The sequence below is a fragment of the Achroia grisella genome, unplaced genomic scaffold (assembly GCF_030625045.1).
Source record: "Achroia grisella isolate CSIRO2021 unplaced genomic scaffold, CSIRO_AGI_Agris_v1 utg511, whole genome shotgun sequence".
Classification (NCBI taxonomy): Eukaryota; Metazoa; Arthropoda; class Insecta; order Lepidoptera; family Pyralidae; genus Achroia; species Achroia grisella.
The window spans coordinates 1112486-1139696 of record NW_026712905.1 but is presented as its reverse complement, the minus strand read 5'-3'; the positions used below and the strand labels follow the sequence as shown (position 1 = coordinate 1139696).

At 33.5% G+C, this 27211-nt stretch overlaps 1 protein-coding gene across 5 annotated transcripts in view; it reads right to left on the bottom strand.

Annotated features, from left to right (window-relative positions):
• LOC131846441 (uncharacterized) overlaps positions 1–27211 on the bottom strand; it is a 201318-nt gene that overhangs the window by 11069 nt on the left and 163038 nt on the right. For all 5 annotated transcript variants that reach the window (XM_059195737.1, XM_059195742.1, XM_059195738.1 and 2 more), the window contains one exon: positions 7737–7840. In XM_059195737.1, coding sequence (XP_059051720.1) covers positions 7737–7840 — 104 coding nt within the window. The remainder of the gene's footprint in view (positions 1–7736; positions 7841–27211) is intronic.

The window sequence follows — 27211 nt, the reverse complement described above, 5'->3', positions numbered from 1 at the left end:
ACCTTCAAATCAATTTTAACAAAATCCATGCAACTGTTAAGTGACAAATTGTAACATACAGACAGACAAATACACTTTCGCATTAGTATTAGCATACGTTTGTTAATAGGTAGATTAGTGTTTTATGTGTCAAATTTTTATTTATAGACTGTAATGTCTAGAATATAAAGTGGATTGAATCATTATAGGTACATTCTGTGGAAGGGGAAATGTCATGGCTATTTTATTCTGCTAATATTCATAAATCTTCGGTTAGTATTTAATTGTCAGATTACGGTAGAGAAGTTAAAAAAATATCTATACAAATAAATAAAATTTAAGTGTCTGTTTGTAGTTTCAAGTTAATATTCACTAAAGCATATGTAAGAATATACAGTATTTACATCAATGAAATAATAAAAAAAATTATACGATTATCTAATTGTTCTTGCTAATATTTGAAACGGCTAGGCCAATTGCGACGGGACTTTGACTAACAGACAGTTAGTGTTATAGGGAATAACTTAGACTATTGTTATTTTATTTATTTTTATGCTACGTGAATGTAGTGGCGAGCACCAGTTAGTTACTGGTGCTCGCCACTATCTTAAGTTTGAATATCAGACGACCAAAAAGAGGTTTTAATTTGCTCATATTCAGGTAGAAAAAAAAATTGGTGCACTACGTACTCCGACGATGTAAGGCCAATAAATAAAAAATAAGGCTTATGAAAGACTACTCCTTGTAAACGCAATTACTTAAAAAGCGTCTTTTTATAATTAAGTTTACAAGAAGGCCTTCCATATTTACCACCATATAGCTAAAAAACAAAGAAACTACTTCATCTACAATGTTTTTATTTTTTAAACTCTAATTATAAAGAACTCGATACCAGTTTATTCTCAAATATTTAATTTATATATTTAAAAAAGTGTATCAAACATTTAACATATATTTTAAATAATATTGGGAAAGTATAGAGTTAGTTAATGGGAAGTTACAACGGTTCGCAAATCAAATGTTTTATTTTTTTATCATTGCCCTTTTTTACAACTGTTTCAATAGAACAAAGGGTGTAAAAATAAAAATAATGAAGCGATAAAAAGTTTACGAGCCGATACGGTGTGATTGTTGTCACTAACGTTCCATTTTATGAGAATTTAAAACTCTCACACTAGGTTACATTAGAACAGGGAAGGATATTAGAGTGCTATCTATAATATTTTATTTTCAGATAAATAGTTTCGACAGTAAATTTTTATTACTTTTAAAGGGATCATCGTCAATGTATAGGAATTTTATGTTTTGTTACACCGCTTTCATATACAGAATACAGTTTGTTACATTAAAAGTTTGTAACGGTCGTACCATTTTTTAATAAATGTGTAACATGTATAAAGTACGAATAATTGTATGAGAAAATATTACAAGATTTTACAAATATTTTAAATTAGCATACAAAACGTGTTTTTTGCTAAATTTTTGTGAAATCTTGAAATATGACGACCAGTATTTTCGTGGCATTTTTAGACAAATCACAGATTTATCCCGTTTCATTAAAAAGTTCTAATTGTTCAAATAGAACAATTGTATTATATGTTGAGAACAAAGTAATCGAGTTCCGCTCGGTGAGAGACTAATTTTGGTTTGTAGATATTAATATTGACAGGAAATTATCTGTTTCGCGGCATTTATTGTAAATTTTAATTAAGTCTTGTTGGAAGTTCAATGAGTTGTTAATTTTATAATGTAGCTCGAAACGATTTAGCAGTACTTATAAAATAAATTATCGTAATTATTGCACTAAATGTTACATTACTTTATTAATTAAATAAATTTCATGATTCCGAATGTAGGGCGCGTGTTATAAAATGTTTTCCAGTAAGTATTAAATATTTTATATAAAAAACTTACCGCTATTAAAAAGTTAAATTGAGTCTGCAGTTTTGCGTAATGTATAGATATGGGAAGATTACGTTTGCTTTATATCAATTGCCAGTAATTATACTTAATAATAAAAAATATATATTCATAGGTACTCCACCCCACTCGTTAAAATACAAGTGAAGTAATGAACACGATATTCCAAAATTCGATATCATTGTTAATCATTAATAAATTTATATAGAATTATAATCTTCTAATCTGACTGGCGACAGTTTCTAGCGGCCTCTTTCGTCCTTTCTACCAAATTCTTATGGCGATCATAAAAACGTAGTAAAATATGTGAACGTCGATATTTTTATTTATAAAACGATACCACTTAATGACGGAAAGACAAGACTCTAAAAAGCTGTTTTTTCACCGTTGAAATAGTAAGCATTGTTATATAATATCGATCAATAAAAGTTACATGCCTCTGTAAGGCTATATAATAGAAATAGGTACGTTTTTGTTACAAATTATATATTTTTTAATATAAATTACGAATTTCAAAATATATCAATAAAAACTGTGTTTTATTATATATACATTTTTAACAATTATTACCAATACTGGTAACACAGAAAATGGGGAATAATCTTCTAAAAAAAGTAATAAATATGGCGTCGGATTTTGTAACGTTTATCTACTTTTTAAAACAGACTAAACGTTACTTCTTGTGGTACGTGACCCCCATAAGCAACTGTTATATGTCGATTATACAAATTAATCATTATTTCAACATTTTTATAGAACCGAGTATTGAATTTTTAATATAAAATCAAATTTTATACCTATTAGCGTCAAAGAAATATCCACTAGAAAAATGTCAATAAATTAAATTACAAAAAATGAATTCGACACGACAAAATAGAGCATCAATAAATAAAAGCTGATATTAAAACATAAAATAGGGTAAACAATCGTAAATAAACACGAAAACGAAAACACAATGCGGTCTTTAATTCAAATAATATAAATTATGTCTATTTTGTGGGTCGTTTTACACTTTTTTTTGTTGATAATTTTTTGTGGTGGGCACACATTGGCGGCGCCTGTGGCGCGGCGAAACCCTTTAGTCCGAATTATATTTAAAATTTAGTTCCTTTTTTGTCGATGGTTTGTTAGGGTTGTTGCTCTTTTTCTGAACATGTCCGATAAAAAATAAAGCTGAACTAAGAAATATTTTTCTGCTGATTTTGAAACATCCATACAGTTTGCTTTAATTTGACTACTACTGTCCTAAGGCTCTCCTCGTTTTACAATCTATCTTCACGTCAAATTTCATTAAGGTCCGTTGAGCCTTAACAATAGAAATACTTTTGTATAATATTAGAATGAATTTCTATCTATAAATATTTCGATACGTCTTTTCTTGCGACTGGTGACCCTGGCCTGGACGATTCGACTCTATTATTATCTGTGGTACCTCCTTATTAATCCTTCTCCACTGTTTATCTAAAAACGTTTCATTTTGATAAAACTATTGTCCACTTTGGTAGCCAGTTTACGAGACAAAATAGATTTGATGTGATTTTTTACACTACCATCAAAGATAGTGCATTATTTTGAAACGGTTATATTTATATCAGCCTCTAGCAGCTTGCTTTGTAAGCTGTATTTCGTCAGTTTAGACAGTGAAATTACAGGATAAAATATATAATAACTCAGTCTTCAGGAATGACAACGCATGTATTAACAAGGGCATCATGATAACGTGATTTATTGCCATATTCCACGTGTTTTCATCATTTAGACACCCATCCGTTACACTTATATTTTACATTTATATTCCGTTAAAAGGCATCACTTTGCCACGATAGTAGAGCTACAGAGAGCACTCTCCACAGGATAAAAATAAAACAATTACATCTAAACAATTCGCCCCCTATCTAAGGCCACACATCCACAGATGACAAATCGATTCTCCCTGCGCGCGTTAATGAATCGAGAACTTCCTGATTAATGGTGTCACTACATCCTTATCGTCCCGTTGTTAGTGTAGCACCTCCCTAATGGGATCACCCTGATCCTGGCGTTTACGCCCAAACAAACAAATTTTAGAGTGGTGAACTAAATGTTCTGGTATATAGGTCTACGTAAATTGGTCGTTTATAAGTGTTTCCCGCCTTCGCAATTAGCGGATGTCGTGTTCGATTTCCGAATTGCGTTCCATTTTTCAAATCTTAAGTATTCCGATGGAGTAGGGTTGATGGAATTTAGAAGATGCATTTTGTAGAACAGTTATGTGATAATCTGAGAAGTATATTCTTTTTTAAATTTATTAGGTGTTTTATTTGATGTTATTATAGTCATGAAATTTTAAAAATAGAATTTTATTTTAAATTAACAGTATGAAATTTGATTCTTTTTATATAATAAATATCTAAGTAGTTTTGACAATATATACCTCATTACAATTTTTTAATTACATATTGAAACTATTCACCGACTGGTCAGTAAAGATATGTCGTACGGTGAAGGGATTGTTAACGGGGACCAGTGGCTACATTGCTATCAAATATATTAGGTCGACCTCCACGCGGTCTCCCATGGAACCATCCTGATTAAATTTTGGTGAATTCGCAACGATAAGTTAACTGACATAACTTCATGCTTATCTTATATTTTGTACCAATTGCATGCTACTAAACAAATGTATAACATAATGATCGCAATCCGTTCAATAGCAGATATAATCCCTCCAAAACTAGCAGCAGTGGAATGAAAACAAAATCATTTGTTTAGATGCTTATATTAATTGCTTAACTTAAAAAAATAATATATATTGTAACTGTGATTAAAAAAACAAAAACCTATCAAACAGTTGGTATAACAGCGGCATTTTCCCGCCAAAAATAATAGCCATAGAACGAAAACAAAGTAATTTGTTTACGATTAACTGCTTAACTTAAAAACTTAATATATTTTGTAACTGTGATTAAAAAAAAACAAACGAATCAAATATTAAGTATAACAGAGGCATTTTCCCGCCAAAACTAACAGTCGTAGAACGAAAACAAAGTCATTTGTTTAGATTTAACTGCTTAACTCCAACCAAGGGTCGGACTGACGATGCGAAGACAAATGATTTGCTAAACGATTCAATCACTACAGAGACGTGAAGGGGTCTCTGTTTACTAACAGAACGCAATAAAGGAATAATACTCGTATTTTCTACTACCAACCAACACCGAATATGCACGAATACAATTATCTGAGACTGATTCATTAAAAAAACATAGTTCATATTAAATAACTGTTAATAGGTATATATGAACTATTAACAAGTATCTTTTTGTAAGTATTTTTTAGTCCATTAATAAGTCTTCCTTAATGTCAGAAAAACACTGAAAAAAATAAATGTCTAATTTATTAGCATTGTTATTTACATTTTTTAAATAAAATCTATCTAACCTAAGAGAAGAAGGATTTGTTTTTTTTATCTGAAAATGTAGTCGCTCCAGCTGTCTGTTCTCTTAGATCTTTTAAATTACGCAAAGGATTTTAATGCAGTTTTAGCAATAGATAGAGTGATTCAAGAGGAACGTTTAAATTCAAAAAAATTCAAAATATCTTTATTCATGTAGGTCTATTACAGTCTCTTATGATATGTCAAATCTACCGTCTGTTCGGAATGATTTCGAGATGAGAAGAAACTCAGCTCGTATTTTTTTTTAATGTTGTACATATTTACAATACTATTTCATTTAAATTCAAATTTGGGAGAATAGAGTGACCACCAGCATATGCTATATAAAAAAAATAAAAAAATCTAATCAGTGTTCGCAACCTGAACAGACCAGTCTCCACCAGCAGCACCCGTTCACGAGTATGACGTATGACGTTTCTATGTACAATACATGTACACCCGTAGTTAGTAATGTATAAGCAGAAAAACTTGATTTAAAACTATACATACAAATTTAGGAATTAAATATTTAGGAACAAATTCTTAAACTTACAGGTAGTAAACCTATAAGTTTAAGAGTATGTTCCTAAATTTGTTTGTACAAAACTAAATTAAGAAAATCACTGGTACTCTCTATGTTTTTACGATTTGTTATTATTGAATTCCCGATATTTAGGCAGTGTTACAACCACCATTATGATTACGGGGTTGTGATTTCTTATTTATACGTGTAAATAACATCATCTGCTCATCATCTGCTTCTTCCTGCTATTTGTGGTCGGCGTAATATGTTTTTCTCTTCCATTCATCTCTGTTCGCAGTCATCCCGTTATTTACTCCCTTTCTCACTATACCATCTTTCACACAGTCCATTCATCTCTTTTTCGGTCTTCCTCTACCCTTATAACCATCCACATTCATATGTAACACCGTCCTTAGGATATGATCTTCATTCCTACGTGTAAATAACGTCTGCATCAAATTTAAAACAGTGTAACACAGATAGTTTTTTTTTTTTATTAAAACATAGGTTACTTTTACCACAGATAAGATAAGCTTAATAATGTTATAAACGCGACAATGGATTTTGATGCAACTTTACAGTAATATAGCTTATACAGCGGAATAACACTTAGGTTATAATATAAAAAGATACTATGTAATTTGGCCGAAATGTAACGATAAATGTCAAGTAAGTGTGATGTAGACGAAGTTACGCGGGTTAGATAGTATCACATACTTTTACCGGAATTCAAACAGCTGCCTATTATTAATAAGTTAGCCGGCATGAAGCGGAATCCCTCGCTTCGTGAACTCATAATAACATGATTCTCTTATTATATAGATCAATGAAATCGATCAATCAATGATCGAGTGATATTCTAGTCAGGTGAAAGCTTCGAAACGTTAGTTGCAATCAAATCTGTTTTGTTTCTTAATGAATTACGATATATTGTATTGTGTGTGGACGCTTTTTAAATATAAATTTAATAGATTATATTTTAATATAATATTGTTTATTTAAAGTTTCTGCCACTCGAAATCTGCGAATAACTTATTATATATTTTGAGTTGAATTCCCTCAGACTAAAGTCATATCTAGGCAACTCTTCAGTATAGAGCAGCTGAAGACAATGCCTGCCAGATATGACTTTAGTCTGGGGGAATTTTACTCATAATGTCTAATACAATAACTGCTAGTCAAAGGTAGTCACTATAATTTAACTTTTTTTGTTTTATTTTTTTGTTTTTATTTATCCATATAGGAAAGGCAAAGAGTTTAAGACCATACAGCCGTTGTTTTTGGTATAATTTCTGTATTTTAATTAATCTTTTCCTTCTTATTTCACTTTGTTACGTCTACTTGTTAAGTTTAAATTTTTTCTATGTAATTTGAATGACAAACAAACTGACAACCCAGCTGATGGTAAGTGGGAATTGTCAACTATATGAATGAGCAGCATATCATGTATTTAAATTTCATGACAGTCATTCCTTCTTCAGTCCTGTCATCCCCGTATATATCATACAAATATTATAAAGCAAGCTGCTTGGTGGCTAAAGACTGAGGTACTCATGTAGACGATTTTTTACAGTCTACCTCGGTAACATGATGTATGGTCAATATATATAATAACATCTCTGGACAATTCACATAGCGCCATCTAGTCCCAAGCAAAGCAGAGCTTGTATTATGGACAGATAGAAAACACCCAGACCAATACAAATAATCATATACCGTGTACCGTGTACAAATAAGTATATCCCGTGCGAGGAATCGAATCCGCAACCATCAGAAATAAAGCGATGTTATAAACCGCTAGACCATCGGCGTCCTAATTATCATATGTATAATATTAACTTTCTTTTTTATCTTATTTACAATAAATAGAAAAGAGTGAGAATATAAAAGCATACTCACATGTGCGTATTGAAACCCGCAAGCATCCATACAGAGGTAGAGGCAGGTGTAGACCCCCTGGATCGTCAGGAGGCCAACCTTGAACGTTGCACGCTGAAGTATCGCTGCAACCAACAGATTAATCGCAATTAAATACTGACAGCAATCATGTCTCTGCGTATTCACAGAGTATCTACGTCTATTTGACATTTGAAACAAAAAAAATTTATAACTAACATAAAATAAAAAGAAAAATAATAATAATATTATAAATGTTCACTGAATTCATTTTTCTATTTTAAAGTTTTTTTTGTAACTGAGTTTTTTTATATAACGATGGTGGTATAAATAGAATCGGTTAATAAAATAAACTGACTATCCAGCTGTTGGATGCGGTAGTGATGTTCGACCCTGAAAAGGACTTCACACAATTTCGGTGGCTATATATATATCCTTTAAACTAAATTACAAGTTGAAAAGGTACTGTCAGTTCGAAAATAAAACTATATATTCCACCTGCTCAGTATTGTGATGGTAAGCTTATCTACTCCAATTAGTGACTAATATAAGAGTGACAAGTAATAAATTATCAGATTTTTTTGCAGTAACACCAAGTGGAGTAGACAATGGGGTATAAACATAAATTCCACCCGTTCGCATGTGATGATTTGATGATGAAAATAAAATAAATGATTAATACTCAAATGGCATTTAATTTTTAGATATAATAATAATACAAAAAATATCAGATACTTTCTGAACTATTATTAATTCAATATAAAAAATATCATACATATTATATTTTAATAATATATAACTCAAAGGTGACTGACGTAGTGATCTATCAACGCACAGCCCAAACCACTGGACGGATCGGGCTGAAATTTGGCATGCGGGTAGATGTTATGACGTAGCATCTGCTAAGAAAGCATTTTGATTAATTCTACACCCAAAGGGATAAAATAAGGGATGAAAGTTTATATGACACTGTCAATTTTAAATCGATCGGACTGAGACTTTGCATGCATAAAGCTACTATGACGTAGGCATCCCCTAAGAAAGGGTTTTGATAAATCCCTCCCCTAACGGGATAAAATACCGCGAGCGAAGCCGCGGGTAAAAGCTAGTATTTTAATATATCTAAGCATATATGTAGTTGTAAGACTATAGTTACATTAGTAGAGATAAACGTGCACATTAGTATAGTTTCTTTTAATGAGTAATGGATGCTGCCTGAAAACCAACAACTTATAGAGGTTGTTCTTACATCAGCAACAGCTGATGCAGCTCTTATTGCCAATTTTGTAAGTTTTTTATTTTTTATATTGTGTATTATTTGTAATAAATATTTATAATGGAAATACGGGCACTATAAAATTAAGTCAACATTGCTCGACCCCATTGATTGATGTCAGCGTTTTACCTTCAAAATGGTCTATTACCAACCATATATAGTCATTCAACCATAAGTTAATGTCAAAATAATTTTAACGCAAGAAATAACAGCTATTCCCTTAAAAGTGTTTAAGCTTCACACAAATGAGGTCCACTTATAGTAAGCTATAAAGGACTAGGCAATGTGCTGTCATTTGCATAACAAGGCAATGTTAGGAACATTTGAATTTGAACAGCGCAAAATAAGAGAAACGCGAAGACAAAATGAAGGTGCGCACAAGTGTTCACGCGGAAGCGATAGCGGAAAGAAGTAAAATGGTTTTACACAGAAAATTACATAATTTTCTTTAATTTATTAATCAATTAAACCCCTACTTAGTACAATTATGGGAAAGGTAGTGTTTTTCTTATAAAAATAGGCATGCAATTAACGCTTTTTACTGTTCTTTCCCTCTCCGAGCGATTCGACGTCTAGTTCAAACGGGGATCGAAATGACGACCTGAGCCACAGTCGAGGTTAGAACCCCTAGCGATGGCCTCAGATTAAAGTCATATTCGTCAGGCAAGAGTTGGCTTCCAGCCGCTCCATAAGTCCTTCCTTTGGTTGGAGTTTTGCTTTGCTCCCTATCGTTCGGCGAAGTTGTAAAGGCCAACTGCGGCCAACAGCATTAGAATAGTTCGAAAAAAAATGGTATTTTTAGGGGAAATTACACTTACCGTAATTCTAATGTTTATAGGGTAACGAAAATAAAAATCATCCGCTATACAAGGCTGTAAAAATCCGCTTTTGTCGATCGTCAGCCCTTTATATTTACTGTACTTTCAGGGGACATTATACTTACCGTAATGCTAATGTATATAGAGGAACGGATATAAAAATCATTCGCTATAGAAAACTAAGAAACTCCGCTGTTTGTCGAGCGTCCGCTTTTTTAATTTCCGCGTCCGCGTGTACACCCTATCCTATACTCTATCATTAAAAGATCCCGTAAACAGTTTCAAAACTCATCTTATTAGTACCCTTTGTGAACAATTTTCTAAGAAATTCTTTACAATCATGAGCATCTTACGCTTCAATAACTTTCTTAGCCCTTTGCTGCTTGAGTGGTTATAATACTTCTGCTTGTTAGTACAGTATTAAAACAGTATATCTTATATATGTTTACCTTGTACTAAGATACATTTTGTACTAAGTTATCTGCGTGGGTACCTCAGTCTCATCTACTTCCGCCCAAAGCAACTTACTTTGTAAACTACGTTTCAGTTAGTACAATACAGTAATAATAGTAATAATCTAGTAATAATTTCAGGACAATTCACGTCATCTAGTCCCAAGTTAAGCTACTTAAAGCTTGAGTTATGGGTACTAGATAACTGATAAATATATCAATTTTTTTTCGTAAATACATACACTTTATATATAGAAAACACCCAGACTGACACAAACAATAATACACAAGAATACAAATGTTTGAGCCATTTTTTTTTCGGACTACTCTAATGCTGTTGGCCGCAGCTGGCCTTTACAGCTTCACCGGACGTTAGGGGGCGAATGCAGATGGCACTCCAAACCCGCGGAAGGACTTATGGAGCGGCTGAAGGCCAACTCCTGCCTGACGGATACGACTTTAGTCTGAGGGCACCACTAGGGTTTCGAACCTCGGCTCAGGCCGTCGTAAAAGCAATCCCCGTTTAAATTAGACGGGGGATCGATCGGAGGGATCGAGTGTTTGAGCCGTGCGAGGAATCGAACCCGCGACCATTGGAAGTAAGGCGGTGTGCTAAACCGCTATACCACCGAGGCCGTCAAAGTCAGTGGAATTACTGGATAATAGGTATGTCATATTAGTACTCTGGAGTGGCAACGCATGAGTGGTATCACGGATGTCACATGATAACGTGATGTCCGTAGCGCTGTTCATGTATATAGTATATATATAGCCGACGATTATCACTTACCATCAGATCGGGCGTTACTTTGTTTGCCATTTAAATTACATAAAAATATATGTAACATTTATATATGTACATACAAAATTGCTAGTGGGGTTTTTCAAGGAGGACATATTAAGGTTTCTTAAGGGTAGGCAACGCGCTTGTGACCACCTGGTGTTTCAGGGGTCCATAGGCTACGGTAACCATTTACCATCAGATGTACCGTATGCTTGTTTGTCAACATGATAGTTTAAAAAAAACGTTATTGGTAGTATATATGTATCTAATATATAAAATTCTCGTGTCACAGGTTTCGTGTTTATACTTCTCTGAAACGGCTTGAGCGATTTTGATGAAATTTTATATGTATATTCAGTAGGTCTGACAACAGGTTTATAACAAATTTTTATACCCTTAAGTGTTAAGAGTGGCCCAAAAATTATTTTCTTTTTTTCAATAATTTCTTTATTTCTTTGTTGTCTATCACCAACCCCAATTTTGTATAGTGTTATTAATTTACATGGTAAAACAATATTTGCCGGGAAAGCTAGTATACGTTTATATATATATATATATAGTTTATAGATAGGCATATTACATTATTTTGCGAGAGGCATTTACTAAAAACAACTACCTCAATAATGTTAATATTCACTTCATAGAAATAATACATTGCAAATGCTAAACGAAATCTATAAACATAATAATAAAGTTAGTTAAACGTGCTAAAACGCTGTTTAATGTGATAAATTTAACTTGTATTTGAAGTAAACAGTTTTAAATGCATTTACCTACTCTTAGCTATCATAACGTTAGTTTATAGTTATATATAACTTGTACAACTGTAATTGAATATGTTAACTACTATTAAACGGGTAATGTAAAGGTTAAGTTAGCGTAATAAGTCCTGAGAAGTTATTTATAATATATGTATATATATAATTCGAACAAACCGAACATTTTAATTATACTGACGAATCTGTAATCATTTATAGCTAGTTATCTTTTGCAGGTGATATACGTAACTGTGTGTCGATTGAAGAAGCCTTTTTCGTAAAACTCTAATGCTGTTGGCCGCAGCTGGCCTTTACAGCTTCACCGGACGATAAGGGGCGAGTACAGGTGGCACTCCAAACCCCACGAAAGGATTTATAGAGCGGCTGAAGGCCAACTCCCGCCTGACGGATACGAGTTTAGTCTGAGTGTACCTCTAGGGGTTCGAACCTTGGCTTAGACTATCGTAATTTCGATCTCCGTTTGAATTGGACGGGGTATCGATCGGAGTGGGAATGGGAATATCAGGGAAAGATAAGTCGAATTTTTTTCTTAACTTGGGACTATATGCTGTGTGAATTGTCCAGGGTTATTGTTATTTTCTTTATTAATACACCCGTGCAAAGTCAGGGCGGGAAGTTAACTTACAATAAATATTAGCAAACTGATATTTATTAATACAGAATCGATAAAATTAACAAAATGGCTCATTAAGCATAATAGATGATATCTTATCTCACTCAGTCATCTGCACGCTATTAGATTCTGAGATTTTATTATAACTACTATCAATATACAGGCTGTTCTTATTTTCTCACACAAGGTATATTTTGTTATAAATTATATTTATATACCTATCTTATTTCATGTATACTGGTCACATTAGAAGGAAAGCTGGTTATTACTCCATAACGAAATAAAACCAATTCTAGGTGTATTTGTCACGATAACTTTTTTTTACATCAGGAAAATCTGTCATGAAAAACCCATTCGCTATAGGGGACGAATGGGTACTGCCGGTCTCTTATCGGCTAAAAACCTGATGAACCAAATATTCTTATGGCTAAAAACCTCTCAGTTCGTGGCGGGGGAGATCTGGAGACAACATTCTTCCGCTTCCCGCCCCATGAAAACCCCAAGAAGGCGGAATACGCGCCGGGCGCCTCTGCCCTGACCACTCTCCTTCTTTGAGCTTTTGACAACCCTATACAAGCCTAACAAAAAGAAGGGGATTCTTAGTAACATTGACTAATAACCTCATTGCTAGCAATACCATATACCATGATAAATTCATGGTGACTTTACCACGATGGGCTAATTGAGCTGACCTCATACGTATCTCATCATCATTTATTGGCGTAAACCGTTAGCGTAGTCGGGTGTACCATTTCATTATCATTCATAAGATCCAATCTATCTGCCACTCTCAGCTACCGGGTATGACACGATGACTTAGTTCTGACTGAACTGAACTGACTTCATCCTCATCCTATCTTACTCCACTGATGATCCTCCAGCATATACTGGTAACTGAAGTGAGTGTACCATTCTATTATAATTTACAACAAAAAAAATATCCTACGATAGTGGTAAACAAGCATACGACCCATCTGATGGTAAATGGTTACAGTAGCCTATAGACGCCTGAAACACTAGCGATCACTAGCTGTCAAGTGCGCGTTGCCGACCCTTAAGAAACCTTAATATATCCTTCTCGAAAAACCCCATGCTGTAGTCTCGTGAGAAAACCTCGGCAGGAAGTTCATATTAAAACACCTATTTTTTAAAACATCCTGTATATGCTAGAAGCAATTATGTTCTCAATAATCATCTCGTTCGTTATTTATGACGTGCGATATATTCACGGCGTGGTATTTAGCGGCTAGCAGATTGCGAGGCGTGGACAAGTCCCAACTAATTAGTAGATAAACTAAACTGCTGTCATGTCGCTGTATTAACTAACTGTTTATAGTAAAGAGGTCTAGTTAAATGTTTATTCATGCAGTTGAGAGATGCAGCCTAGTGATTTACTACCCCCATTTATAAGGGTCCTTATAAGAATGCTTTAGCATTGTCATATTAAAAAAAATGTCTTTAATTGTGTTCAAAAATGTAGGTAGGCATTTTTGCATACCCTCTTTTTCCCTACCATGACGTTGACTGTTGCAAAGATCACACCTTACGGCCCGACGAGCGCGCGCGCCTTTTCTAATACATATCAAAAACGAGTGGTGAAACATCGTGATATAGTGGTAATATTTACTCTTGACCCTGATACCTGCTGGAGAATATTGATATCCTCAGAGCATCAAATAGTAACGACTGATAACATATATAACGAGTAATAATGACTAACCTCACACACTTCCACTTTTTCCCTAACAAATTGACATTTCTTCGGTAATAAAAATACCGGTAACAAACAGTGTAATCTGATAAACGTGGATGAGGTACCCACCTATTTTAGCCAAGCAGCTTCATAACATGGATAAAGAACTCGCTATTACTAAAGTCATAAATAATGCAATCCACATAGCAATCAGTACACTAATCGAAAGAATACTTGATATCAGGGACGCCAACTGGACAAGGATACAAATAACAGATTTTTGGTCTTTAGTACGAGCACATTGTTATAATCGCATGAGATTTTACGACATTTTGACCTACGAAATTGGTCAAAATATATAGTACTATTAATTGTTGCTTCGTCAGCGTGTATTCGGTAAAAGGGTATTTGGGTAGGGTAACTTTTATTTTATTTTTTGAGATAAAAGTTACTGAAACTTTCATTTAACGTTTCGACATAGACACCTATGAGTAAACTAAGTGAAGAAACTGGAAAGAATTTCAGTTGTGTTTCTTGCCAGTTCTCAATTGAAACTGTAGACTGAACAGGATGGTAAGGAAAAAATATTAATGCAAACATTTTTGCTACTTATGAACATAAGCGGTTAAATGCCCTATATTAATAAATGATTTTTGATTTTATTTGAATGGTTTTTGGTTGATCATAAGAAGTTAAGTTTTTTCATGTTGGCAACCCTGCTTGATATTCAGTAAGTTTTACTATCGTAATACTTGACTGATCGGAAATCGCAAACGCACAAGTGCGTCGAGTGGGGGCGTATCGCCAGGATCATAAGCATCGGCGCCTGAGGCCTTAGGTGCGCAGGCGCCGGTTTAGTGTCACCATGAGATCCGATCATTTCGGATAACTATTTTAAATTTCTCATAAAAGAAGAGTTATTTATTTAATGATTGAAATATACAGATTTATACATTAGGTAGCTGTTACCGGCCTTGTACAAACTTTCATCCCTTATTTCACCCCTTTTTAGGTTAAGTTAATATATACGATAACTTTTAGTTAAACGGATGTTTTTTTTATACTCGGATGGTGGCAAACAAGCGTACGGTCCATCTGACGGTAAACGGTTACCATAGCCATTGGACGCCTGAAACAACAGAGATGACATGTGCGCGTTGCCGACCCTTAAGAAACATATACCCTTCTTGAAAAACCTCATGCTGCTTTGTTAATTTGTGTTAAGATCTGTTTAATAAAATCATATGTTAGATTTAATTTACAATATAAAGGTTTGATCATTGCGTTTAATATATTATCTTGAATTACCATAAACTTAAAGTTATTATTTAATTCATTCTTTATTTTTTTTTTTATATCTGTTTAATTATATTAATAAAAAATCTCGAATCGCGAAAACTAAAATAAATGTTGTCTATTTAATATTAGTATGGTTTATTTATTTATTTATTCAATTAATATTTTAAAACTATTATACTTGACTATAACTGTAAACTTCACTTGTGTACCTGTTAAAGACAGGTACACAAGTGAAGTTTACAGTTTAACAAGATACAGGTGTTTTTTATAAATGTTCGTAATACGTTACTTGTAATTTATATACCACTAGACTATCCTAGGAATTTCGTAGAAGGGCATACCGTAGTTGATAAACACAGAGTATCGATATCGAGCGTTAATTCTTGTAAAAAGCTGTGAATGAAGCCGCTTGTGCAATTTGCCGACCAACGGCCGGTGAGTGGCCGAGGGTTGTAATAGGACAGATTAGCATCTAGTGATGTATTACTATTATCATTTGTTGAATATCGATAAATATAAATATTATTAATTTACTGTAGAATATTAGTTATGTGTGTGTGTGTTTGTGTTAAGTGTGGAGGTTTGTTACTTTTTAATGTAAAAACATGGAGTGTTTCATAGAATTCCGGTTCTATGAAACACTCCATATTTTTTTCACATTAAAATTATATCATTAATTTCTAATTAGATTTCAATCTAATTTATACGATATGGATGAGGTCAAGTAAAATATATATTTCTTTTTAAAAACATAATGTTTTTATAAACAAATTTTTAAAATATGACTTTTTTATAACAAGACTAATTAAGACAATTCATATATTTATGTATAACTGGCTGTTTCACCACCCGCGGTTTCACCCGCATCAAATATGTACCCTACTGTTATATTAATGTATAAGCTATATAACTATATATTGTGAAGTTTCAACAAAATTCGTTGAGTAGTTTTTGCGTGAAAAAGAAACAAACATCCATCCATCCATCTATACATCCATACTTACAAATTTTCGCGTTTATAATATTAGAAAGGTTATATGTTTATTTATATTATTTTATCGACTACCTACACTCACGTCTACTCTACCCTGAGGTGAGAATCAGTAAATTGATTCAAAATCACCTCTATACAGCCACTCAAGCTGACGGACATTGCCATGAAAATAACGGACATTTATCGATGCTAAGTGAAAATAAACGTTCGATTTAATAGTAGGGGACGCGCCCAGCACTATTATACTATGCAATGTGACTTTAGACTTCATTCTCTAGTCATTAAAGTCTAAACTTGCATGCGGTTCGATGAGGAATCCGATATCCTTGCATTGAATGGAGGTGCTGAATGAATTGTACTGTTCTATTTACTTTCGTTAATTATCTAGCACCTATTCCTGATTAGATTAATTAAATCGATTGATAAAGGAGATCAGGAATTTGATTAGGAAATTCTAACACAATATCGTTATTGTTTAGTAGCTTATCCGCAACTTCATCTGCATCATACTTACTTGACATTTATTTTTTTCGCCCAAGTTACACAATATCTTTTTAAATTATAGTCTATGTGTTATTCCGATGTATAAGGTGGAAAATCTCTCTTGAATCACTCTATCTACTAAAAAAACCGCTTCCGACATTTACGTTGCGTAGTTTTAAAGATTTAAGCATACATAGGGACGGACAGACAGCGACAGCGACTTTGTTTTATACTATGTAATGAAGTAAGATTTGATAGTTTCGATATGAACGATTAGTTTGATTGGTACAAACTTTTGGCTACATAAGTATGATTGTTTGTATTGGCCTGGTTCTTTCCTACATTATTTAGGTATTTAAAAAATGTACTTATATCAGTTGTTTAGTACTCAGAACACAAGCAATCCTTAACTTGCGCCTAGATGACGGAGTGTATGGTAAATTGTCCTGGGTTATTTATTTATATACATAACTTGTAAATTTATAAGCATCCGGGCGAAACCGAGGTAGGCTACTAGTATATTGATAACTGTGTAATAAAAATATTATATAACTTTAGCGGTGGACTGACATTGCGATCCTACGACTCCAGCAATAAGCGCTTTGTCGGGATACCTTGGAGTGTTTAGTGAGTAGGTGTCTTACAGTGCCCGCTTGCCTCCCCCGGGACGGGGGGTCTCCATGAGGGTTTTTTAGGCCCATGAGCATTTTCTACAAGTAAAAAAAGGGTATATAACTTTGAATATCACATAGTTAATTAAATAAATGCCAGTAATTACACTTCGTAGACGCGTCAGTATTCATGTGTGGTCGTTGCGTGACTGACTGTTATTATAGTTGAGCACCGGGCGCCATCTTGGATTAGTGGTTTATTACTGTGCTTATCTAGGTGTTAAGTGATAATTTATTGCTGTTAATGTTCAGTTAAGGCTATATAATATGTAATATGTATAGATAATATATGAGTACATCCAAACCGTACAAACAATCAATCATGAATACAAACGACAAACGTTTGTAATGTAGACATGTAACCCCATTAGCTATGCAGCTATATAGCAGCTAGCAATGTGCCATGTCAGGTTGACCTCTACGCGGTTCATAAAAATCAGAAGTGCCGTTTCGGAGGAGTATGGTAACTAATTGTGACACGAGAATTTTATATATAAGACTAGCTATCATGGCAAACGTTATTTTGCCTTAAAATAAAAAAAAAAAATTTAGGGTTGGACTACCCCTAACATTTAGGGGGATGAAAAATAGACGTTGGCCGATTCTTAGACCTACTCAATACGCTCACAAAATTTCATGAGAATCGGTCAAGCCGTTTCGGAGAAGTATGGGAACGAAAACTGTGACACGAGAATTTTATGTATAAGATTATGTTCATGCAAGTAAAAGTTGATAAGATGTTGCCACTGTGTCCTCAACATTTCAAATGAATATTCTACGCCGTTAATCTTTACCGTCCATAAAAATAATGCACCCAGAAATCTCGGTAATGAAATTATAAGATAGAAGCCGGTATGGTATCAAGTATAAATAATAATATTATGGTGAAAGTTGCTGTCAAAATTAGACCCGGTTTATTTCTCGGTTAGAGTATTAAAATGACTGTCCAGTTGACATCTTGGATACGGTTATGTAACAAGGTTAATAATAATAACAACCCTTCTAAGATTGCGCTGGTTTTTTATGGATGATAATGGAACGGTGCATCCGCTTGTGCTAACGGTTTACTCTGGCGGGGCACCAGTGGAAGATGATAAGATGAACATGAGGTCAGGTCGGTTAGCGCATTGTGGTAAGTTCATTATGAATTTATCATGATGGATGGATGAATTTTGAATTTTAATTTGAATTTAATGAACAGATCCCTCTCAGTGAGCATTTTTTTTTACATTTCTTATAATTAGATCAGATATAATAGGATTGACATGTTTGGTAACAAAAATAAATAGAAAAAAGTTAATAGAAAAAATCCTGAACAATTCGCACTGCGTCATTTAGTGCTTCTCCCAAATTAAGGTACATAAAATACATAAGGTTTAGACAGACTCAAGGTGGTACAGTCATGTCATGCAGCGACCATCAGACCACTTGACATGAGTACCCAACCCAGAAAACATGGCAGACCCCGTCTCACATGGATTACGTACTGATAAAGATTGATGAGACTGGTCGACCCCAAATAAGTGGGACTAAGGCCAGGCAAAACATAAGAAGATATTACTTTGACAGTATTTTAAAACATACATTACGGTATTCAGTTTTTACAATATTTTTTTGCGTTTATTTCGACTGATTGACAGATACTGACTGATTTCAATATAATGGAATTTTTAACGCACAGAATTGTCGTTCATATTTCATAACTCGAGCCACTAGTTGAGATACCACATCAAACAACTTTCCAGGAAGAAACATTTGATTTGTGTTGATACGCTCCGATCGCGACATCGTTTATATAACGTAAATAACAAACATAATGTAGATATAACTGTCTAGTGATGGGACACGATTGAATGATTAGATATCTATGAATTAAAACAAATCACGCCTTATTATTGAATGTAACACATTCCAAGAATGTCAAAGCCTAGTAGATTACAATTTGACTTATATACTATATATAGCTTTAAAGATCGCGAATTAAAAGTTCAATTTTGTGTCTATTTCTATTTAAGACTAGCTGTTCCGGCGACTTTATCCGCGTGGAATTTAATTTAATTTTCAATGTAATTTAAAAAATCCCGTCAAAATAGGTCCAACTATTTCAGAGATTAGCCAAAACAAACAGACAGACAGACAAAAATTGTAAAAGATGTTATTTTGGTGTATGTACCGTATTTATATTCATATGCACATAGTAAAAAACGGTTATTACAAACAAGCACTCCAATTTTATTTATATGTATAGATTCATTAAGAAAATATAGCAAATAACAGGCACAATATAGACATAACTTTCTAGTGATGGGACACAATTCACTTATATATATATATATATGTGATTTATAGATATCAATTTAGATGCCATATTATTGAAAGCGTTACCAAGAATATCACAGTCCAGTGAAATCCACCAGACTGTGATATCCTTGGACTTATACATTATTCTTCATACTTATGTAACCCAAGAGATCATGAATTAAAACATCAAAATACATAATATAAATTTGTATTTCTGATTCCTAATATAGACATTATTGTGTAGTGATGTGACACGATTGAATGATATAGATATATATAAATCAATTAATGAATTAATATAACTCAACGACTTATATTACTTATTACTGAATTTGTTACCAAGAGGGTCACAGCCTAGTCCTTTAATTTGCAAACATATACACAAAATAACACGATTGAGTCTGTTACAATACAAACACGGCTTATAAACCAAGTTAATTCACTAGATGGCGGGAAATTGCAATCCTGCCACTCATCCAGCTTCCCAGTGAAATGTTTAATGTTGTAATGCTGTATAGCTCGAAAAATGCAGACAGCACAAGCCAGCCTACTGTATCAGCGTATTACCTTAGTAGTAGGATAGTATCTTGTCTCTGGTACTTGTGACTAGAGCTATTGACAATGACAGAGACAACGACTATTTTATTAAAAATCAGAATAATAGTGATAAATGTATATATTGCCCTCAAGGGGCTCACAACGAAGTCAAAAGTAACATATAAAAAACAAATATCAAAAATGCAAAAATTGTAAAAAGAATGGTGGACAAGGTCAAAGTACCAAGGCCAGTAACAGTAGTAATAGGTTAACCATCGACATTTGAAAAAATCCCTAAATACACCATTTCGGATAACAGTCGTGAAAATATATTCATTTTATTGAACCTGAAACACTTAAAGAATCACATGACACATTTTAAGATCATTGACGTCATATCCTGACACGAATCTGTTCGACAAAAAGCTATATAGTTTTAATCGATCAATGATTATAAATCAATTGTTATTGTCGATTTTATTACGATCCGAAAATATACGGAATGTTCACGCAAAAGTCTACAATGGTATTTAACATATCGATCATAAATCAGCCGATTGTTCTGATTGAATTACATGTCAGTTACAAATCTTATAATATTATAAACGCGAAAGTTTGTAAGTATGGATGTTTGTTACTCTTTCACGCAAAAACTACTGAACGGATTTTGATGAAACTTTACAGTAATACAGCTTATGCATCAGAATAACAAATAGGCAATATTTTTTATTGCCTTTAAAGCGAGTGAAACCGCGGCCACATAATAACTAAAATTAAATAGCAATACAATAACTAAAATCAAATAAACTATTGTACATTTCACTACAGAAGGTTAGATGTTAAAATGACATGTGCAATAGTCTGTCACTTTTTAAGTGCTGTAACAGAATAAAAATAAAAATACGCAAAATAAGGTAACGAGAGATTTGCATGACCCGTCCTCGGTACTGTTCACCAGCTACGCTTATTTATACTTTATCATTTTAGATTTATTTAGCCATAAATATACATTTCTTACTATATTCGGCTTCAAATATACTTCGGTTCCATCTGACCTTCGGTGGTACTTGTACTTTATCACCAATATTTCTGCTTCGCCTATGATTGTCAAACATGTTACATAAAATGACACATTACCAATAATTCCCTTCCCACCTGGACATGAAGTATTGTATAAGTAGATTGCCCTCCAAGCGGTTCCCCAGATGGTGGTTTCTATGTTTTTTATCGTAATAAATTCTAGTTGTACTTGGTGAATTTACCACGATGGGCTAACTGACCGCACTCATGTTATTCTTTACTGGTGACCCGCCTACCTCAGGCGGATGCACCATTACATTATCAATCACCCATAAAAAATACCACTGAAAAACTATTAATGACGCATTGTATGAACTTTAATGAACTTAGTTATGTGGGTAGCGTCTGTGTCCACGTTTCTAATCAGTTGGTAGCCCGTCACGGAGTCACGTGAACTTCGTCTAATAGGTTTCTAGTTCCGAGGTCGACGTTCGGCCTTGTTCGGCAATTTTTCGCGGAGATTTGCGTGACGCTGCCGCAGCGACGTGCGCTCACGCACGTATCGCGCCCGCCTAGTGACGTACCCACTAATATCGATAGAACTCTAGTGATGATTCATACACCGTCATCTTTTACAAATTGGCCTCATAATTGTTGAGTACTATATAACTCTATTATATTCTATTATATGCAGTTATATAGATAATGTAATTTAGAATTCCTGATCAATGACTGTCGTTCACTTTGTTAAGTTAGAAAAGATTAGAAAAATGCCGACTTTATCTTGTTAATGCAAATGTGTTAAAAGTAGGTTAAAGTAGAAACGTAATAAAAAAGAATAATGAATATTATTGATTCATTATTCTTTTTAGCTTATCATCGCTTTATAATATTAACATAATAGTTAGTAAGGTTAGGCATATCTTTCCATTTTTTTACTCAAGTAATGTTATATTAAAACCTAGTTGAAACGAGGTAAATATTACACACATTGTTGTGTACTTATGGCTCCTACATTATATGTTACGGCTTACACACTTTTCTAAGGATTATAATCGACATCGATATATTCTGCTCCTCAACACTATTATTAAATAAATAATTTAAATAATACAGTGAGTTTTTACAAAAAGGCGTGATAATTTACGTCATCGCTTTATACCGTAGATTGTGGATATTTCATAATTCATTCAATTTTATAAAATATGGAGTCTTAAATTTTTTATAATATTTTTCCGTAAACAACACAATTAGTAAACGAGTTAAACAATTTAGTAAAAAAAATTAAACGTTTTGAAATTCGAATCCATACATTTTACGCTTTACACCCATTATACATAGTTTATTATTCTAGTATTTTAAATTGAATTAGAGTTGTCAAGTAAACCGAGTATTGGTTGAAGGAACATAAATATTAGGCTGTACGATCTAATGATCTTTGCCTGATTCATCATTGGAAAAAGACAAGAAGAGATCGAAGAATGTGGAAAAATGAACATAAATATTTCTTCATTCATTCTTTTTTTTTTTAATTATTATTTTAAAAGTAGAACATTCTAATTAAGCGGATAAGTATAGTCACATATTACAAAGAGAATGCAAAATTCTTTTTTCAAAATATTAAATATCGAATTGAAAAATAGATTGTACCTACGCAAGGAAACAAAGAATTTAGGTCACTTTATTAATCGTATATTTGATAACGGTCTCGACTGAATGTAAACAATACAATTTCAGCGACGTCTCCTCCATCTGTTCAAAGGTGACTGACCGTATATTATTTTAGTAGGCACCTTATATTAATTCTCCAATAAAAATTGATACCTTCTGGTGGTTGGGTGTTAAAGTTCTATCCTTGGGACGTTTCTGGTCGTATACTTTTTACAGTTTCGACGAGTGGTTTATTGTTTCGCGCCTTTTTTTAACGGGATACAGTTTTATATTTCAGGACCATTTCTTATGATGTATTTTTCAATGTCTTTCAATTTTTTCTAATGACGATGATATTTCTGGAGTAGTAACTGTTATTAGTGATTCGCCAGCACTAACTTTTACTCCTACTTCATCCCAGATTCATTTAGAGATAAAAGATAGTCCGACCTCGGGATACAGCCTATTTTTATGATAAATTTCATTAAGATCTATTCAGCCGTTTAGTTGTAAAGAGGTATATATGATTTATACCTACTTATGGATATCTGACGACCTCGGTGGTCTAGCGGTTTAGCACACCGCTTTATTTTCGATGGTCGCAGGTTGAGCCTGGCTACAGTGCCATCTAGACCCAAATTTAGCAACTGATACTATTACGTAATAGATAACAAAAAATAAATCGTAAATACATATATAAGTACATAATTTATTTGCCTTTGGGTACCTACCCACTATTACAGGGAGTTTTACTAGATAATTTTGTTAACGGTGTTTGCAATCATAGTAAATTAAGTTAGTAATTTAAATTAATTATAAAATAAGGACTAGTAGGCGATGGCGTCTCAATAAATAAGAGTGTTTCATATGAATAACTGTATTCATAGTTTATCTAATTTTTTAAGTGAATATTGGTGTAATGTTTACGATCGTTTTATGTTATGAATACATTATCATTTTCTCCTAGTACATGAATATACACTTGGTTACAATTCTGTTTACTGCATATTTATGTGTTATTCACACATTGCCACTGAAAATAAAATTGAGTACTGTAATCATCAATAAGTATGATGTTTTATTCAGTGTCTTCTATTTACAGTCTTGCTGAGAACCCTGTCGATTAGTGGTTACCTACACCCCAACTCACTTGGAGTTCGAATCTGGAAGACATAATAGAACTTTACAATTTATTACCTCTGTGTTCTAGTGATTTAGCACAACAAGTTACTTCCAGTGGTAGCAGGTTGGATTTCTTGTACGGAATAAAGATTTGTTTTCATTTATGTATATATATATATATATATATATATATATATATATATATTTTAAAGCATTTCTATCAATAAAGGTAATCTGACTACCCAACCTAGGATTTTTATTACTTTTATTACAACGACGGAGGCAATCAAGCATACGGCCCATCAGATGGTAAGCATCTACCATAGCTTATGAACGCCAAAAAGCGGAGAGTCATGTGGGCGTTGCCGACCCTCAAAAAACATTAACATGGGTTATATTAAGGTTTAAAGTCTTAAAAACCCTATGCTGTAATCTCTCGAGCAAACCTCGGCAGGTACATTCCACAATTTAAGTGTAACACCAGAAGAGTTATACGTCTTTGTCGATCCATAAAGAACCTTAATATACCCTTCTTGAGAAACCCCATGCTGTAGTCTCCCGAAAAAACTTTGTTCATTCCGTTCATTTTCATTCATTTTTCATTTTAAGTGAAGTTCATTCCACAATTTAAGTGTACACGGGAGAAGCTCCTCTGAAACGGTGAAGCAAAGAGCGTGACACCTTAACCCTTCTTGAAAACCCCATGCTGTAGTCTCTCGAGAAAACCTCGGCTGGTTCATTCCACAATTTAAGTGTACGCGGGAGAAGCTCCTCTGAAACGGTGAAGCAAAGAGCGTGACACCTTAACCCTTCTTGAAAACCCCATGCTGTAGTCTCTCGAGAAAACCTCGGCTGGTTCATTCCACAATTTAAGTGTACGCGGGAGAAGCTCCTCTGAAACGGTGAAGCAAAGAGCGTGACACCTTAACCCTTCTTGAAAACCCCATGCTGTAGTCTCTCGAGAAAACCTCGGCAGGTACATTCCACAATTTGATTGTATTTGTACGCGGGAGGACGTTTCTCTGCGTTTCAAAGGCAAAGAGCGTGACATGTTAAATACACCACATCGAATAGCAATTTCTTGGGAAGAATTCACCAAATGAGACCCCGATGACCGGGTCATTACCGCTACATTATAATCATCTAATCACCGTCTACGGTTAGCAGACGTGTTCCGTCCCACTCTGATCTACCGTTGCGAAGGTGCAAATTAATTTATCGCTGTTTTTTTAACACAAACCAGTTGCCTTGACAACTGATGACGACACGCCACTCGTTTTGAATGACTCGTCAGTGTTAGCAGTTTTACCACTTTCTGTTTGGAGGGGAATGGGATTGTTTTTTTATTGGATGATAATGAGAATGGTGCACCCGCGCTAACGGTTTATGCTGGTGGGACACCAGTGGAGGATGTTAAGATGAACATAACATTAGGTCAGTTAGCCCCATAATATAGACGGCAAAGAATTATCCGTAATAGATAGGATCATTGTAGATGGTGTTTACGTATGTTTTAACGGCATACGCTAGCGCAGTACCAGTGAAAGGGGAAGAAGATGAGGACAGGAAATTATCACGATTGCTTCAAGGAGTTCCACGAGGTTCAACCTGATAAGATAGAATTTTCCATATTTATCGATTAAAAAGAACAACAAGGCCATCAATAATTCTCTGTGTACTATAATTTATGGTATTTTAAGTCATGTTTACACAAAACAGTTTGTTCGTGTAAATCCGCCTTACACAACATTAAATATTCGAGCGATTTATCTCTCATTTCTACAGATTTAATTAAGACATTACTTCTTGATATGGTGTAAATGTGAAAGTTATTAAATTGAAGTTACCAGTGGCGGTATCTCATTAAAGAAATGGGAAACAGTCATAACGCTCGTTTAATAATAAAATGTATTAACTCTAAGGCGAGTATTAATGAAAATCGACTTTGATTCAAAAAAGTTAAAGTCGGTTTTCCAAAACCTGTAATTATTGAGTTAAAGCAGTTTATGATTATGAGTGAGATATACTTAGATAGGATACGGGATGCAACAGTATTATTGGTACTAACTCTACATATGGAAGATAGTATGGAGACATAAGGAAGTTCTATTAATTTTATTAAGATATTTCCAAATTTTTATTGCTAGAATTAATTAGGAACTCACTTCTCCCAACTGATTATTACAGTATTTCTATATTAACTACAATTAAGCCATGTTATAAATTCCTTAGAAACTATCTCTACTCTGTACAAGTAATTAACACAGACTCTGACAGATTTTGAAATTGTTAACATTTTTGATTGGCCTCTGTCACTTAAAACAAAATAAATATGTATGAATCTGTATATTCTTTAGCATGTCTGAATGTATTTTCGCCACAAAATTAACCCATTGCGGCGAAGTCACAATAATTAATGATTATTTTGGTAGGGGAAGCTTAGGGGATGAAACTATGAAAATAAATCTGTACAACCAATTAGTTGCAGACATAAAATGCTGACTTCGTTCTCATTTTACTTTACTCCACTGGTATCTATCAGCATACATTCCTAGCGCTAGCACTATTTCTTTATCACATATTAAAAAAATATTTTTTTTTACAAATTCTACCCATTCAACCGCAAATGTACAACTAGGAACATGGTGTTGAGAAACTCTTGTATTAATTAAAATTTAGTAGTTTTTTGTATTCTATGATCAAAACTATAAAAGTAATTCTATATGTCATATGGAATTACTTTTATAGTTTTGATTGCACTGTCTCTACAACTATCTTTGAAATATTTACGCCTTTATAAATTCTTTTACTATATATCTACAACACAGTTTGTATAGGAATAAAATTGATTTATATATATATTAGTAGAATAGTTGTGTACTAAATATTAGTAGTCATGATCCATTCTAGACAATTCGTTTCTTAGTCCCTAAGTCCTATTTAGAAATAATTGCAGTAGTAGCATAGTTTCATTTTAGACACTATG